We start from the raw sequence: 17,267 nt of genomic DNA, 5'->3' as shown, positions 1-17,267 counted from the left end.
TTAGCCCAGAGACTGCAGAGCTCTCATTCCACTTTCTGGCTCCTTCTGAGAGCCAATGGAAGCCTTAGAAAATGGCACGTTACAGCAGAGATGCTGTATTTTTGATAGAGATAACCTAGAAGGACAATAAATTGTCAGACAGGACACTTCCTGCATGGAATCTTCTCAGGTTTTGGCCTTCGATAGAGAATCAAAAGGAGAACTACAATTCTCAGACTTTCCACTTCCTGCTTAGATTTTTCTCAGGTTTTTGCCTGCCATATGAGTTCTGTTATACTCACAGACACCATTCAAACAGTTTTAGAATCTTTAGAGTGTTTTCAATCCAAATCGACTAATTATATGCATATTCTAGTTTCTGGGCAGGAGTAGTACCCAGATTAAATCGGGTACGTTTTTTATCCGGCCGTGCAAATACTGCCCCCTAGCCCTTAATATCGAATTATTAGTGTGCATGTAAACTAATCATTGTTTCATGTGTTGATGTACGAACTAAGATTCATTTGTTATCATGTTTACCATGTGATTTGTTCTGAGGCAAAGAAAATCTCTTTGGAAAGTGTATTGATATATACCCATTGATACTTCAAGAATATAACTTATAAATGCCTCATGAACTTAGTTGTTGTCGTACCTCATCAGAGCCCAAAATATAAGCTCAAAATCAAATTTTATTTGTCACATGCGCCGAATACAACAGATGTAGAGCTTTCAGTGAAATGCTTACTTACAAGCCTTTAACCAGCAATGCAGTTTTAAGAAAAATACATGTTAAGTAAAAAATAGATAAGTAAAAAATAAGAAATAAAAGTAACAAATAATTAAAGAGCAGCAGTAAAACAACAATAGCGAGGCTATATACAGGGGTACCGGTACAGAGTCAATGTGCGGGGGCACTGGTTAGTTCAGGTAAATGAGGAAATATGCACATGTAGGTAGAGTTAAAGTGATTATGCATAGATAATAAAAGAGAATCTTCACGACTGTCTTGGTGTGCTTGGACCATGATAGTTTGTTTTACTCGAAGGTTTGTAAACAAAGTAAATGTAAACAAACACTATGTAGCCTCAAAACAAGGTTAAAACGATCATTTTGATACCATGGATGCTTAATCCTTGCATTCGTAGCTCTGTTTATGAATTTGAGAGTGGTTAGCTACATTTCACCAGCCTCATCTTTCAGCTTTTTAACGAAACGGGTGGGGAAAATGCTTTGCTAATGTTTCAACTGCTGATTGCCCCTTCAAGGGTAATTTCCGGTTGAGCCCACATACGCAGCGTTTACCGTGAGAATGCAGTCTCCGCAACCGCAGGAACATTTGCCTTTAATTGTCAATTGTGCTATAAATCGGATCTTTAGTGTTATGGATTGAATTGAGACCAGACTATGACATAAAGTCCAGCCATGTTATTGGCTGAGTGTTGGTGTAAACGTTTACCTTGGGTCTTCACCCCGTTGGTCATGGCATACCAGCAGTAGCGGTTGGCCTTAAAGAGCGGTGGCCCCCAGGTGAACATTGCAGAACTGTGGTCGATTTTGGGGAATTGCAGGTTCCGCGCCCAGAGTGCTGGGAGAAGAAAGGGCATAGACGTTCTAGACAAATGTGTTCTCAATACAAAAATAACAATGTGTCTGGAATTAAATAACCACATTATGTTATAGAACAATAACTGCATGAACGTACATATTATGCCTTTTTTCAAAAGAAACAATATCAAGGAAACTGAGATCATTATGAGCAGAAGGACCACAACAGCACCAACGACACCACCTGTGACTTGGTTACAGTCACAGCATTTTCCATCTTTATTGAAGAAAAGAGGACATATTAACCATTAACAATATAATCCTATATATTGAGCTTGAAACTGTTCTCATTTGCATAATAATTTTTCAACAGTTAACCACTTAGTTTATGTTCATTATTCAAATTAACTAAATATAATATTAAATTGTGATAAATAGGGGACAAATATATTATTATGTCACATTTTTTATAGATAGCTAACCAAAATAGAATCAATATTCATGACCTCATGACTGTGAGAGCGAAGAAACATCTGATTTTACCTTCATTGATACTAACACTAGAATACTTTACCCCATTTTCCCACAATTTTTCCTATAAGCAGCTCGGCCAAAACAACATTTGACTTTTTAATTTTTATCTATCTATCTATCTATCTATCTATCTATCTATCTATCTATCTATCTATCTATCTATCTATCTATCTATCTATCTATCTATCTATCTATCTATCTATCTATCTATCTATCTATCTCTCTCTCTCTCTCTCTCTCTCTCTCTCTCTCTCTCTCTCTCTCTCTCTCTCTCTCTCTCTCTCTCTCTCTCTCTCTCTCTCTCTCTCTCTCTATATATATCTCTCTCTCTCTATATCTCTCTCTCTCTCTCTCTATATCTCTCTCTCTCTCTATATCTCTCTCTCTCTCTCTCTCTCTCTATATCTCTCTCTATATCTATCTCTCTCTCTCTCTCTCTCTCTCTCTATCTCTCTCTCTATATCTCTCTCTCTATATCTCTCTCTCTATATCTCTCTCTATATCTCTCTCTCTATATCTCTCTCTCTCTCTATATATATCTCTCTCTCTATATATATCTCTCTATATCTCTCTCTCTCTATCTTTCTCTCTCTCTATCTCTCAATTCAATTCAATTCAATTCGCTTTATTGGCATGACATAACAATGTACATATTGCCAAAGCTTACTTTGGATATTTACAATATAAAAAATAAATAAAAACGAGAATCAAAAATTGTCAACGGGACAACAGTAACAACAATAACCAACGGTCAATATAACCATACATTCAACAATAACAATAATCATACAGTTGAGGACATGTGCAGGTTTATTGGTCTGTCAGACACTGTCCCTCAACTTATGGCAGGCAGCAATGTAGTGCGCTGCCAACCCACAGCTCTCTGCGTCCTCCCCCAACAGGACGGGTAGCCTATCTTCATCAGAGAGGTCTTTAAAACCTTGAATAAGGGTTTCGAATTTGGGGAAATGACACTCTCTAATTGTTTTATATTTTTGACATTTTGTCAGGAAATGCAGCTCCGTCTCAGGTTCTGCTGTTGTGCAGTGGTTGCACAGCCTTTCCTCTACAGGGAGCCAGGTTTTCCTGTGTCTACCCTTCTCAATGGCAAGGCTGTGCTCACTGAGCCTGTACTTTGTCAAGGTTTTTCTAAGGTTTTGATCAGTAACCATGGTCAAATATTTAGCCATAGTGTACTGTCGATTTAGGGCCAGATAGCACTGCATTTTGCTTTGTGTTTGTGCTTGTGTTTCCCAATAAGCAATGTAGTTTTGTTTTGACTGTGTTGTAATTTGGTTTATTCTGATTGATTGGATGTTCTGGTCCTGAGGCTTCAGTGTGTTAGTAGAACAGGTTTGTGAACTCAGCCCCAGGACCAGCTGGATGAGGGGACTCTTTTCTTTGCTCAGCTCTTGGCATTGCAGGGCTTGGTAATGAAATGAGAGGGGGTCACTGTATTTTAGATGTTTCCAAAACTTAATTGCTCTTTTTTGAGTTTTTATAATTAGTGGATATTGGCCTAATTCTGCCCTGCATGCATTGTTTGTAGTTTTCCTCTGGACACGTAGGAGAATCTTACAGAACTCTGCATGCAGGGTTTCAATGGGGTGTTTGTCCCATTTGATGAAATCTTGTTTTGCAAGTGGACCCCACACCTCGCTGCCATAAAGTGCAATTGGTTCAATGACATATTCAATTAGTTTTAGCCAAATTTTAATAGGTATTTCAATTTGAATTTGCTTTTTAATGGCGTAGAATGCCCTGCGTGCTTTCTCTCTCAGTTCATTCACTGCCTCATTAAGGTGTCCAGTTGAGCTTATTTTTAAACCTAAGTAATTGTAGTGTGTACAGTACTCTATATATTTTGTACCAATTGAGAACTTTGGTCTAATTCCCTGAGATCTGGATCTTCTCTGGAAAATCATTATTTTAGTCTTTTTGGGGTTTACTGCCAGGGCCCAGGTCTGGCAGTACTGCTCTAGCAGGTCCAGGCTCTGCTGTAGGCCAGGTGCTGTGGGTGACAGCAGGCATAGGTCATCTGCGAAGAGTAGGCATTTAACTTCTGAATTGTGGAGACTAACACCAGGGGCTGAGGATTTTTCTAGAATAGTGGCCAATTCGTTAATGTAAATATTGAAGAGTGCAGGGCTCAGATTGCAACCCTGACGAAGGCCCCGCCCCTGGTTAAAGAATTCTGTCCTTTTCTTACCAATTTTAATGCTGCACGTATTGCCAGTATACATTGATTTAATTATGTCATATGTTTTACCCCCTACACCACTTTCAATAACTTTGTAGAACAGTCCTGTATGCCAAATAGAATCAAATGCTTTTTGGAAGTCGATAAAGCAAGTGTATATTTTGGTATTATTTTGGTGGACATGTTTATCTATCAGGGTGTGTAAGGTGTAAATATGATCAGTTGTGCGATGTTTTGGTATAAATCCAATTTGGCTTTTACTCAAGACATTGTGCTTATTAAGGAAGTTTAGAACTCTTACATTGATGATACTACAGAAAACCTTCCCCAGGTTACTGTTCACACAAATGCCTCTGTAATTGTTAGGGTCAAATTTGTCTCCATTCTTAAAGATTGGGGTTATGAGTCCTTGATTCCAGATGTCAGGGAAATAACCTACACTCAGGATCAAATTAAACAATTTTAATATAGCCAATTGAAATTTTGCACTAGTGAGTTTGAGCATCTCATTTAGGATGCCATCAGGTCCGCAGGCTTTTTTAAATTTGAGAGCCTGAAGTTTCTTATAGAGCTCCTGGTCAGTAATTGGGGAGTCCAATGGGTTTTGATTGTCCTTTATAGCTTTTTCTAATCCATTCAACTTCTCATGGATTTGGGGTTGTTCTGCATTTGTGTCAATTTGAACGGTGTTGTAGAGTGTTTTGAAATGGGTTGTCCATATGTCACCATTTTGTATTGCGAATTCCTCTTGTTTAGATTTTTTTAGTTTTTTCCAATTTTGCCAAAAGTTGTTTGTGTTTATGGACTCCTCAATTAGTGTCAGCTGCTTGCTGTTGTACTGTGCTTTTTTGGTTCTGAGTGTACGTTTATAGAGTTTTAAAGTCTCACAGTAATGAAGGCGTAATTCACCATTATTTGGGTCTCTGTGCTTTTGGTTGGATAGTGTTCTAAGTTTTTTCCTTATAATTTTACAATCTGCATCAAACCAGTTGTCGTCTGTGATTTTTTTAGTTTTGTTTTTTATCAATTTCAATTGTGCTTCTTTTGCCGTTTGCCTGAATATATAGTTGATGTTTCGTACTGCTAGATTGATGCCTTCTTTACTGTGAGTGAATGTGGTATCCAGAAAGTTATCTAAGAGTGTTTGGATATTTTGGTTCCAGGTTGCTTTCTGGTATTCTTCTGTGCTGTTTTGGGCCCATCTGTATGAATTTCTGATGTTGTACAGCTTACTGGGCTGTGAATGTGTGGTTGTTTCCAGGTCTGTTCTTTTGAGGAACAACGTAATTTGGCTGTGATCAGACAGAGGTGTTAGTGGCTTGACAGTGAATGAGCTGAGAGAGAAAGGGTCCATGTCTGTGATCATATAGTCTACTGTACTGTGGCCAAGAGGTGAGCAATAGGTGAATCTCCCCAAAGAGTCCCCCCGTAACCTACCATTGACAAAGTACAGACCCAGGCTTCTACAGAGCTGCAAAAGATCCCTTCCGTTTTTGTTGACGGTGCTGTCAACAATATATATATATATATATCTCTATATCTCTCTATATCTCTCTCTCTCTATATATATATCTCTCTCTCTATATCTCTCTCTATATCTCTCTCTCTATATCTCTCTCTATATCTCTCTCTCTATATCTCTCTCTCTATATATATATATCTCTCTCTCTATATATATATATATCTCTCTCTATATCTCTCTCTCTATATCTCTCTCTCTCTCTATCTCTATATCTCTCTATATCTCTCTCTCTATATCTCTCTATATCTCTCTCTCTCTCTCTATCTCTCTATATCTCTCTATATCTCTCTATATCTCTCTCTCTATATCTCTCTATATCTCTCTATATCTATCTCTCTATATATCTCTCTCTATATCTCTCTCTATATCTCTCTCTCTCTATATATCTCTCTCTCTATATATCTCTCTCTCTCTATCTCTCTCTCTATATATATCTCTCTCTCGCTCTCTCTCTCTCTATATCTCACTCTCTCTCTATATCTCTCTCTCTCTATATCTCTCTCTCTCTATATATATATATATATATATCTCTCTCTATATATATATATCTCTCTCTCTCTCTATATCTCTCACTCTATATCTCTCTCTCTATATATATATATATATATCTTTCTCTCTCTATATCTCTCTCTCTCTATATATATCTCTCTCTCTCTATATATATATATATCTCTCTCTATATATATCTCTCTCTCTCTATATATATATATATCTCTCTCTCTATATATATATCTCTCTCTATATATATATATATATCTCTCTCTCTCTCTCTCTATATATCTCTCTCTCTCTCTATATATATATCTCTCTCTCTATATATATATATATATATATCTCTCTCTATATATATCTCTCTCTCTATATATATATCTCTCTCTCTATATATCTCTCTCTCTATATATATATCTCTCTCTCTATATATATATATCTCTCTCTATATATATATATATCTCTCTCTCTCTATATATATCTCTCTCTCTCTATATATATATCTCTCTCTCTATATATATATATATCTCTCTCTCTATATATCTCTCTCTATATATATATATATATCTCTCTCTATATATATCTATATATATATTTAGATTATTATTTTTTTATTTTATTTTTTAGTTGTGGATCAGCTTAATATTGCAGAAAGATTGTTGCTTCCATCACTGTAATTGTCTGCATCATTTCCAATCCACCATATCTTTTTTGGATAAATATATATATATATCCATACACATAAACGTGCATACACATATGCATACATATACACATATATACATACACATACCTACAGTTGAAGTCGGAAGTTTACATACACTTAGGTTGGAGTCATTAAAACTCGTTTTTCAACCACTCCACAAAGTTCTTGCTAACAAACTATAGTTTTGGCAAGTCGGTTAGGACATCTACTTTGTGCATAACACAAGTAATTTTTTCAACAATTGTTTACAGACAGATTATTTCACTTCTAATTCACTGTATCACAATTCCAGTGGATCAGAAGATTACATACACTAAGTTGAGTGTGCCTTTAAAAGCTTTAGAAGCTTCTGATAGGCTAATTGACATCATTTGGGTCAATTGGAGGTGTACCTGTGGATGTATTTCAAGGCCCACCTTCAAACTCAGTGCCTCTTTGCTTGACATCATGGGAAAAGGAAAAGAAATCAGCCAAGACCTCAGAAAAAAATGGTAGACCTCCACAAGTCTGGTTCATCCTTGGGAGCAATTTCCAAACGCCTGAAGGTGCCATGTTCATCTGTACAAACAATAGTACGCAAGTATAAACAGCATGGGACCACGCAGCCGTCATACCGCTCAGGAAGGAGACACCTCTGTCTCCTAGAGATGAACGTACTTTGGTGCGAAAAGTGCAAATCAATCCCAGAACAACAGCAAAGGACCTTGTGAAGATGCTGGAGGAAACAGGTACAAAAGTATTTATATGCACAGTAAAACGAGTCCTATATCGACATAACCTGAAAGGCCGCTCAGCAAGGAAGAAGCCCCTGCTCCAAAACCGCCATAAAAAAGCCAGTCTACGGTTTGCAACTGCACATGGGGACAAAGATCGTACTTTTTGGAGAAATGTCCTCTGGTCTGATGAAACAAAAATAGAAGTGTTTGGCCATAATGACCATCGTTATGTTTGGAGGAAAAAGGGGGAGGCTTGCAAGCCGAAGAACACCATCCCAACCATGAAGAACGGGGGTGGCAGCATCATGTTGTGGGGGTGCTTTGCTGCAGGAGGGCCTGGTGCACTTCACAAAATAGATGGCATCATGAGGATGGAAAATAATATATTGAAGCAACATCATAAGACATCAGTCAGGAAATGGATGTTTGGGTGTTGCTTGTTTTTGTAATATTTGTCGATACATTTCTCTAGTCTTAAGACTTGTTTTGTGTTGTTCTCTAGATTGAAGGTTATCACCCACCAGATTGTGTAGTGCTAATATTTAGTCTAATTTACCGATATTGAATATTACGTTTTTATCTTGAGGTGCTCTACATAACTACGTTCAGTCCGCCATCAAACAACATTTTACTTTGACTTTTAGCAACATTACAGATAAATTATCTTGGGCCTACCACTGTCCATTGTCAAAGTGTCCCAAAAAGGAACAAAAGTACGACAAAATATATTTTGAATGCTCACATGAATGAATTGCCCGAAATATCCTAAATAATTTCAGTGTCAAATTCGCAGGTGAGCCACACAGTGCGACGACAGTGAACCTGGCCTCTCCTGACAGGTGAACTCCCATCTTTCCTCATGGAACATGGTCGAACTAGTTTGGTTGCTTGTGTTAACTGCAGCTAGGCCTATATGCATCATGCAATATGCATAGTCTTAACTTTATTCATTGGTATCCTTCATTATTATAATGACTCAAAAGCATAACAAGGGTCCAATAATTCTTGGAACGGTCAAATGTGGCATGCAGTGTTGAACACATAAGGGATACTGAGGCGTTCACATTGGTTCATAAAGGAGTCATTTATTAAAGCAGTGATTTATACTTTCCCTGAAAAATGTAAACAAAACATATTTAAAAAGCAGTTCAGTGTATGTGGGTTTATGTGTGTGCAATGATTTAAATGATTGGTTTCTAGTTTAAAATAAACAATCTACAATAGAAATAGAATAAGGTTCCAATACCAATACATTAAAATGGCCAAAAGGCGATTTACAAATCAATTTGTTGAAAAGGAATTCTACTATGATATTCAAAAGATCAAAACGTTCATTAATAAGTATTCATATCCAAGCCGATCAAAACGGTCAATTCTTGGGAATGTACACATCCAGATTGACAGAATTTGTTGACAAAACAGAATCACATGTTGTTTGCTAGATTTAGATGAGTTGTCAGTCACTCCCCAACGGCTCTGAGAGAATAGAGAGAGAAAGTCATTATGGGAATGGGTAGTTGTTTTTATACTCAGGCTATAGCTGCAGTAACAGTAGGAATTCCAGTAACGATAATACAATCATTTAGATAACTAAGAATTACACCTAAATAATACATAGTAATAGTGCAGTTAGTATTACATGTCCATGTAGTCTCATGATGCTGATATTTGTAAAAGGATGTTGGGATGTTTGCAGTGGTGTAAAGTACTTAAGTAAAAATACTTTAAAGTACTACTTAAGTAGTTTTTTGGGGTATCCGAACATTACTTTGCTATTTATATTTTTGCCAACTTTTACTTTTAATTCACTACATTCCTAAAGAAAATATATATATATTTTTGTACTCGTTACATTTTGACAGGAAAATGGTCCAATTCACATTCTTACCAAGAGAACATCCCTGGTCATCCCTACTGCCTCTGATCTGGCGGACTCACTAAACACAAAAACACGAACATTGTGCTGTCTGGTTTGCTTAATATAAGGAATTTGAAATGGTTTATACTTTTACTTCTGATACTTAAGTACATTTGAGCAATTCCATTTACTTTTGATACTTAAGTATATTTAAACCCAAATACTTTTAGACTTTTACTCAAGTAATATTTTACTGGGTGACTTTCACTTTTTACTTGAGTCCTTTTCTATTGAGGTATATTAACTTTTTCTCAATTGAGTACTTTTTCTACCACTGGATGTTTGGGGATGTTAGTTAATATATGGTTTGTACTGTTGATGGACATGTGCCAGTTGCCTAGTTGGATACAGGGTGGTATGGCTGGAGGAACCAAATCCTTTAAGTGCTCAGTTACATAATAGTACTTTCAACAACAACTAACACCAGCAAAATGTGTAACTTCAAAAATGAGATTGGGAGGCCATGATTGTATTACATTATATATATATATATATCCATGAATTAAAAAAAAAAAATATATATATATATATATATATATATAACAGCAGAACTAACATCAACACTTCCATAGTTTCAACTGCATTAACTGTCTATGTAAGTAATATAAGATACAATAACAGCCAATACTTTTGATCAACATTACCAGAGTCAGTGCTGCTAGCGTCATCCTTTTTCACTGGGAAAAGAGAATATTATCATTCTTTAATTAGATACAGATATACAGCATTCAGTGATGATCATTGGTCCTCTATAGGCATGCATATTCCAAAATAGAATTTTATGAATTAATGGAAAAATAATCATAGCAATTTAATTCACTCTCTGATTTGACTGAATCGAAAACTACCCACCTAGTGAAGAGAAGATTTGACTTTAATTTCACGTCAGTGTCATAATACTACTCAGTACAGATAATTCATTAGTTAGTATTAATGTGTCATGTTGTCCCCCACTATGTTCAGTGTCTAATTGCTTGTTATTCTTTAGGTGTTCCCTTCCTTGAGAAAAAAAATGGTTGACTATGATTCACAGTCCCCTCATTTTACAAGTCTATATACCACATGATTTGTGATAAAGGTGATTAAAGCAACCTTTGCTGCAAAAAGCAAACATGACAGAATTACACCTAAATAAATAGTAATAGTGCAGTTAGTATTACATGTCCATGTTGTCTCATGATGCTGATATTTGTAAAAGGATGTTGGGATGTTTGGGGATGTTAGTTAATATGTGGTTTGTACTGTTGATGGACATATGCCAGTTGCCTAGTTGGATACAGGGTGGTATGGCTGGAGGAACCAAATCCTTTAAGTGCTCAGTTACATAATAGTACTTTCAACAACAACTAACACCAGCAAAATGTATAACTTCAAAAATGAGATTGGGAGGCCATGATTGTATTACATTATATATATATATATATATATATATTTTTTTTTTTTTTTTTTTTTTTTTTTTTTAATTCACGGATCAATTATGTTACCTCCATTAGTCAGCATTGGCTCAGTCTCTAGACGTTCGTTGCTGCCTTGACCTGGAACAGCAGAACTAACATCAGCACTTCCATAGTTTCAACTGCATTAACTGTCTATGTAAGTAATATAAGATACAATAACAGCCAATACTTTTGAACAACATTACCAGAGTCAGTGCTGCTAGCGTCATCCTTTTTCACTGGGAAAAGATAATATACTCACTCTTTAATTAGATACAGATATACAGCATTCAGTGATGATCATTGGTCCTCTATAGGCATGCATATTCCCAAATAGAATTTTATGAATTAATGGAAAAATCATCATAGCAATTTAATTCACTCTCTGATTTGACTGAATCGAAAACTACCCACCTAGTGAAGAGAAGATTTGACTTTAATTTCACGTCAGTGTCATAATACTACTCAGTACAGATAATTCATGAGTTAGTATTAATGTGTCATGTTGTCCCCCACTATGTTCAGTGTCTAATTGCTTGTTATTCTTTAGGTGTTCCCTTCCTTGAGAAAAAAAATGGTTGACTATGATTCACAGTCCCCTCATTTTACAAGTCTATATACCACATGATTTGTGATAAAGGTGATTAAAGCAACCTTTGCGGCAAAAAGCAAACATGACAGAATTACACCTAAATAAATAGTAATAGTGCAGTTAGTATTATATGTCAATGTTGTCTCATGATGCTGATATTTGTAAAAGGATGTTGGGATGTTTGGGGATGTTAGTTAATATATGGTTTGTACTGTTGATGGACATATGCCAGTTGCCTAGTTGGATACAGGGTGGTATGGCTGGAGGAACCAAATCCTTTAAGTGCTCAGTTACATAATAGTACTTTCAACAACAACTAACACCAGCAAAATGTGTAACTTCAAAAATGAGATTGGGAGGCCATGATTGTATTACATTATATATATATTTAAATTCATGGATCAATTATGTTACCTCCATTAGCCAGCATTGGCTCAGTCTCTAGACGTTCGTTGCTGCCTTGACCTGGAACAGCAGAACTAACATCAACACTTCCATAGTTTCAACTGCATTAACTGTCTATGTAAGTAATATAAGATACAATAACAGCCAATACTTTTGAACAACATTACCAGAGTCAGTGCTGCTAGCGTCATCCTTTTTCACTGGGAAAAGATAATATACTCACTCTTTAATTAGATACAGATATACAGCATTCAGTGATGATCATTGGTCCTCTATAGGCATGCATATTCCCAAATAAAATTCTATGAATTAATGGAAAAATCATCATAGCAATTTAATTCACTCTCTGATTTGACTGAATCGAAAACTACCCACCTAGTGAAGAGAAGATTTGACTTTAATTTCACGTCAGTGTCATAATACTACTCAGTACAGATAATTCATTAGTTAGTATTAATGTGTCATGTTGTCCCCCACTATGTTCAGTGTCTAATTGCTCGTTATTCTTCAGACTGTTCCACAGTCCTCTCATTTTACAAGTCTATATACCACATGATTTGTGATAAAGGTGATTAAAGCAACCTTTGCGGCAAAAAGCAAACATGACAGACCTTGTTGTATTGTTAAAGTCACTTTTGAAAACATGAAGGCGTTTTTTTACAATACCAGAAATCAATGGTATCAGTCAATCATTCTTAATTGCAATTCTAATCTGTACTCCGTTGCATGAATGAAATTGGAGCCTTCTCTGCTTTTAACAACTGTAAAACATAACATGACCTCCACTCTACAACTATGAGTTTTGTAAGTCTTACCAGGCATGTTCAGAACAGCTGCTCCAAATCCATTTCCTTAAAGTAATAGAGTCATGTGAACAGAATAACTTTGCAAGTACATGGTTCATGTTGTGCTATATACTAATTGGTCTTGTCCAGAACAAGTAGACAATAAGAAGTCAAACTATTCGTCTGTATGTGATTAATAAGAATGATTGATGTGTAAAAACAAGGATTAGGGGGGGCTGTCATTAATTAATTGAATCATCACAAGACATAATTAAATCACAACAATTAACACTGATAAGATGGCCCATCCATTATACATATCCCTACCAGATCTTTGGTGTTGCTGTGCTGCTGCTGTACATGTAATTGTTTACAGGAAGGATAAAAAAATTTGACATTGTATCAACGGTACCATTTAGAGGTTCCTGGATCCCAGTAGGTGGTGGAGCTCCTTTTTTACCAGCAACTAAAACAATGGAGCCAGATGTTAACGCCAAATATGACAGCTTTTTATTAAATGAGTATCTGAAACTGTGGGATAAACAGTGGAAACACAGTGGTAGGAAAAAAATATATACAATACTTCTCTTTTTTTGACCTCCTGACTTGAGATTTACTAAAGTCATGCCCTGATGTCAAAAAAGGTTTCGACATGCCTAAATAACCACAATCGCTTTAGTTTATCTCACAAAACAATACAAATAAGAAAAATAACATACTGTATGAAATTCATTCACAATGTGAGAAACTTACATATTTTGCCTTTCTTCCAAAGAACCAACAGTGAGGTAATGAACAGGAGGACCACCGCAACAACAGCACCAATGATAACACCTGTTACTTGGTTACAATCACAGCATTTCCCATCTGCATGGAAGACAATATAAGAGGACATATTCAGCATTAACAACAACATATTGTACATTGAGCTTGAAAAACAGTTGTCACATCATGACCTGTTAACAGACTCAGAAATGTCTGATTTTACCACAATTGATAGCCATGCTAATAACTGGTTTGTTGAAAATATATACAGTACCGGTATATTGAATATAAGGACTACTTTACCCCATTTTTCCACAATTGGTTCCTTCAAAGCTCTATGGTTGACATAACATTCATAAGTTTCCTTGTCTGCCTCTGGGATCTGCACACTCATCCTGATCTGGTAGGTCTCATCATCATTGGGTAGAACTCCTGCAGACTGCACTCCATCATGTTCGGTCAATGGAACAGCATTCTTCTTAATACGCATAACCACATCTTTGGGATAGAAACCTGTGGCCATGCAGGTCAGTCGGACATGTCCTGCAGTTTTGGCCTTTTTAGCAAATGCATAGACCTTTGGAGGGGCTAAAGAGGGAATAAACGGAGAACATTACTATTATTTCTGATCTCACATGTACAAATGGTCTTTTTTGTTAACCATTTGTGAGGCTATACTATTTAAGTACTAAGCACTCACAAGTACTCACAATAAGTACTCACAATCAGGATTGCAGTCAATCCGTGTCTATAGACTGCTTTAGTAGCAAATATCTATCTAGTTCTCTGAACTATCCTCAGAGTTACAAATAGACATTTTCTGTTATCCATAGTTAGGCTACACTATGTGAGGTTTAAAATACCTTTCAAAAAGTACTCACAATCATCCATTCTCAAATGCTTCTCCCCATATTCCATGAATTTGGACAGCCAGTCCACACACTCCTTCTCCAGGTAGCCCTTGGTGTACTGGTTGAGGATCTGCACCCCGTCCCACTTCCTCTTAGTCGGCAGAGCTTGATCAACTGGGGCCACCCACTGCATAGTGACATCATCAAAGGCCAGGAAGTCGTCACCATCGTAGCTGTATTGGTCAGTGCCCTTTATGAATTTCAATGTGCCGTCACGCTGTTCAATCTCACAGCCATGTTTCCACTGAAGAATATGCAGATCTGACAGGAAAAACAAGGAGAATAGGTGAGGGAATGACTCACCTAAGTTATGGTCAAGTCTTGGAGTTTTGGTAAAATATCTACAGTAGGCTATGTAGAGTGACACAAATGCAAGTGTTGTTTCTCACCAGTGTTGTTGTGCCTCATGCGATCCATCAGGATGTTGACGTTGACTTTGAACCACTGCTCCTTGCTCTTGCGTGACTGAGTGCCTTTTTCCCAGTAGTCTGCTGGCAGCTTCTCCCTCATCCAGTCCTGTTTGGGAATCTTCTTCTTTGCCACACTGTCATAGTAATCAATCTGTTGGTTGTTCATCAGACCCATGGCAGTGAACTCATGGATACCAGGCAATTCTACTGGCTTTGACAGGGCAGTGTAGATGTAATTCAGCGACCATCTCTCCACTGGTCACAAAAAGTGAAACATGAGTTAGTCGTGACTCCTGAGTAGAGATGCTTCTACAAAGACCAAAAGATTTGGGGTTGATTTTTTTAAAGGAATACCAAATTAATTGGAATAATAAATGAAGGGATGATGGTGACAAAATGTACCTTAATCAATCTGTTAAATGTTTTATATTATTTGTATCTAAAAAATCATAACATTTTCGTTCATCACTTAGCCTACAATGGTTATTGAAAGAGACCACACTAAAAAAACGGATCCTGTATCAACAAAATTGTACACTAGACTTGTCGTCACCATAGCATTTCCAACCAATCAGACTGTCCTTTTCTGATGCCAGGTGAGATAGTTTTCACAGGTGTACAGTCAGGTACAGTCAATGGCACTTGGCAGCAAGAGGCAAAACATAAACACTGAAGCCTAACTATCAATACAGTTTTAATAACTAAATAAAATGTTGGGAAGTTGTAGTTATTAAGTAATTATTATTTTTGACAGTTTGCAAATATTTTCAACAGAACAATAAATAACTTTACCTATAATTTTCACGATACAATAATTGAACATGAATCGTGAAAATGTGCCTCTATAATAATAATTTCGCCATATTATTATTATTTTTCCTAGGTCTATAGCAACTCAGCCAAAAAAACATTTTACTTTCACCTTTAGCAACAAGACAGAGAAATAAATGTTCTTACCGCTGTCCACCGTCGAAAGTGTCGCAAAAAGGAACAAAAGTACGACGACATACATTTTGAACGCACACATGAATGTTAAATGCCCCGAAAATAGTAAGAATAATATGCCTATCCTAAATAAAGTCTGCGTCAAATTCCAAGGTGAGCCGCATAGTGTGACAACTGAGTACCTTGGCTTTCACAACCAGGAGAGCTCTAGTCTATCCTCACCGAACGTGGTCAAACAGGTCAAACAAGTTTGTTTGGTTGGTTATGTAAACCGTAACTGAAACTAGGTGTACTTCATGCAGTATATATAGACGTACGTTTATTCATTGCCATCTTTCATTATTATAATGACTCAAACGCATAACAGGGGTCCAATAATTATTGGAACAGTAAAACGTGGCATGCATTGTTGAACAGTTACTGTAAGGGCTACTGAGGCGTTCACATTGCTTCATGAAGTAGTCCTGTATTAAAGCAGTGATTTATACTTACAAAATATATATTTAAATAAGTGTTGTCTGTGTGTGAATCCAGAGATTCTTAGCTTTGCCTCGAATCGGCAGTCTCGTCTAGGTCATCATGGCACTTGTTGTTCTTTATGACAGCCACATTTTACATTTTAATCATTTAGCAGACGCTTTTATCCAGAGCGACTTACAGTAGTGAGTGCATACATTTCATACATTTTTATTTTTTTCCCCCATGGGTATCGAACCCAGAACCCTGGCGTTGCAAACACCATGCTCTACCAACTGAGCCACACGGGACCAACATTAGCAGCTAATTAGAATTTAATTTGTTAGGGGTAAACACAGGCAAATATATTGATAAAAGTCACCTTGTCTGAGAGATTTAGTTATCAAAACGTCACGCCAGGTTAAGTCTACACAAAACAGCCCATATGTTCAGTGTTAATAAAATCCCCTATGGGTAAAATTAATAGTGGAAAAACGATTGGAACCATTTGACCTCTAGGTTTTATGGGTATTATGACTATGGTACTCTATAGGAGGCAATGACACACCTATGGTCAAGTCCAGTCGTCTTTGCGCATTGCAAGTTAATTATCTTGGGAGTTTTAGTAAAATAACTACACGATATCGACATTAACTTTGAACCACTGCTCCTTGCTCTTGCGTGACTGAGTGCCTTTTTCCCAGTAGTCTGCTGGCAGCTTCTCCCTCATCCAGTCCTGTTTGGGAATCTTCTTCTTTGACACACTGTCATAGTAGTCAATCTGTTGGTTGTTCATCAGACCCATGGCAGTGAATTCATGGATACCAGGCAAGTCTACTGGCTTTGACAGGGCAGTGTAGATGTAGCTCAGCAATCATGTCTTTAATGGTTACACAGAGAAGCAAATTAGTTAGCCACAACTCCTGGGTAGAGATGTAAAAGAAGTTAGG

The 17,267-nt window shown here is 36.8% G+C and overlaps 1 protein-coding gene across 5 annotated transcripts; it reads right to left on the bottom strand.

Annotated features, from left to right (window-relative positions):
* Nucleotides 1-8,759: 8,759 nt before the first annotated feature.
* On the bottom strand, nt 8,760-16,071 carry LOC115173563 (major histocompatibility complex class I-related gene protein). Of its 5 annotated transcripts, XM_029731785.1 has the most exons (14): nt 15,874-16,071; nt 14,896-15,171; nt 14,477-14,767; nt 13,899-14,183; nt 13,584-13,697; nt 13,243-13,296; nt 12,861-12,896; nt 12,213-12,245; nt 12,055-12,105; nt 11,255-11,287; nt 11,097-11,147; nt 10,257-10,289; nt 9,583-9,631; nt 8,760-9,170 (listed from the first exon to the last, which is right to left on the bottom strand). In XM_029731785.1, exons 1-13 carry the CDS (start codon nt 15,941-15,943, stop codon nt 9,606-9,608), a joined length of 1,353 nt encoding a protein of 450 aa, XP_029587645.1. In that variant the 5' UTR covers nt 15,944-16,071; the 3' UTR covers nt 8,760-9,170; nt 9,583-9,605. The 5 variants fall into 5 exon arrangements, 4 of the variants coding, with proteins under 4 accessions (XP_029587645.1, XP_029587646.1, XP_029587647.1 ...); XM_029731786.1 differs by lacking the exon at nt 9,583-9,631; XM_029731787.1 differs by lacking the exons at nt 9,583-9,631; nt 11,097-11,147; nt 11,255-11,287.
* Nucleotides 16,072-17,267: the final 1,196 nt, after the last annotated feature.

The sequence above is a fragment of the Salmo trutta genome, chromosome 34 (assembly GCF_901001165.1).
Source record: "Salmo trutta chromosome 34, fSalTru1.1, whole genome shotgun sequence".
Lineage (NCBI taxonomy): Eukaryota > Metazoa > Chordata > Actinopteri > Salmoniformes > Salmonidae > Salmo > Salmo trutta.
Note: the sequence above shows the minus strand (reverse complement) of the source record. Positions and strands in the feature narration are given on the sequence as shown.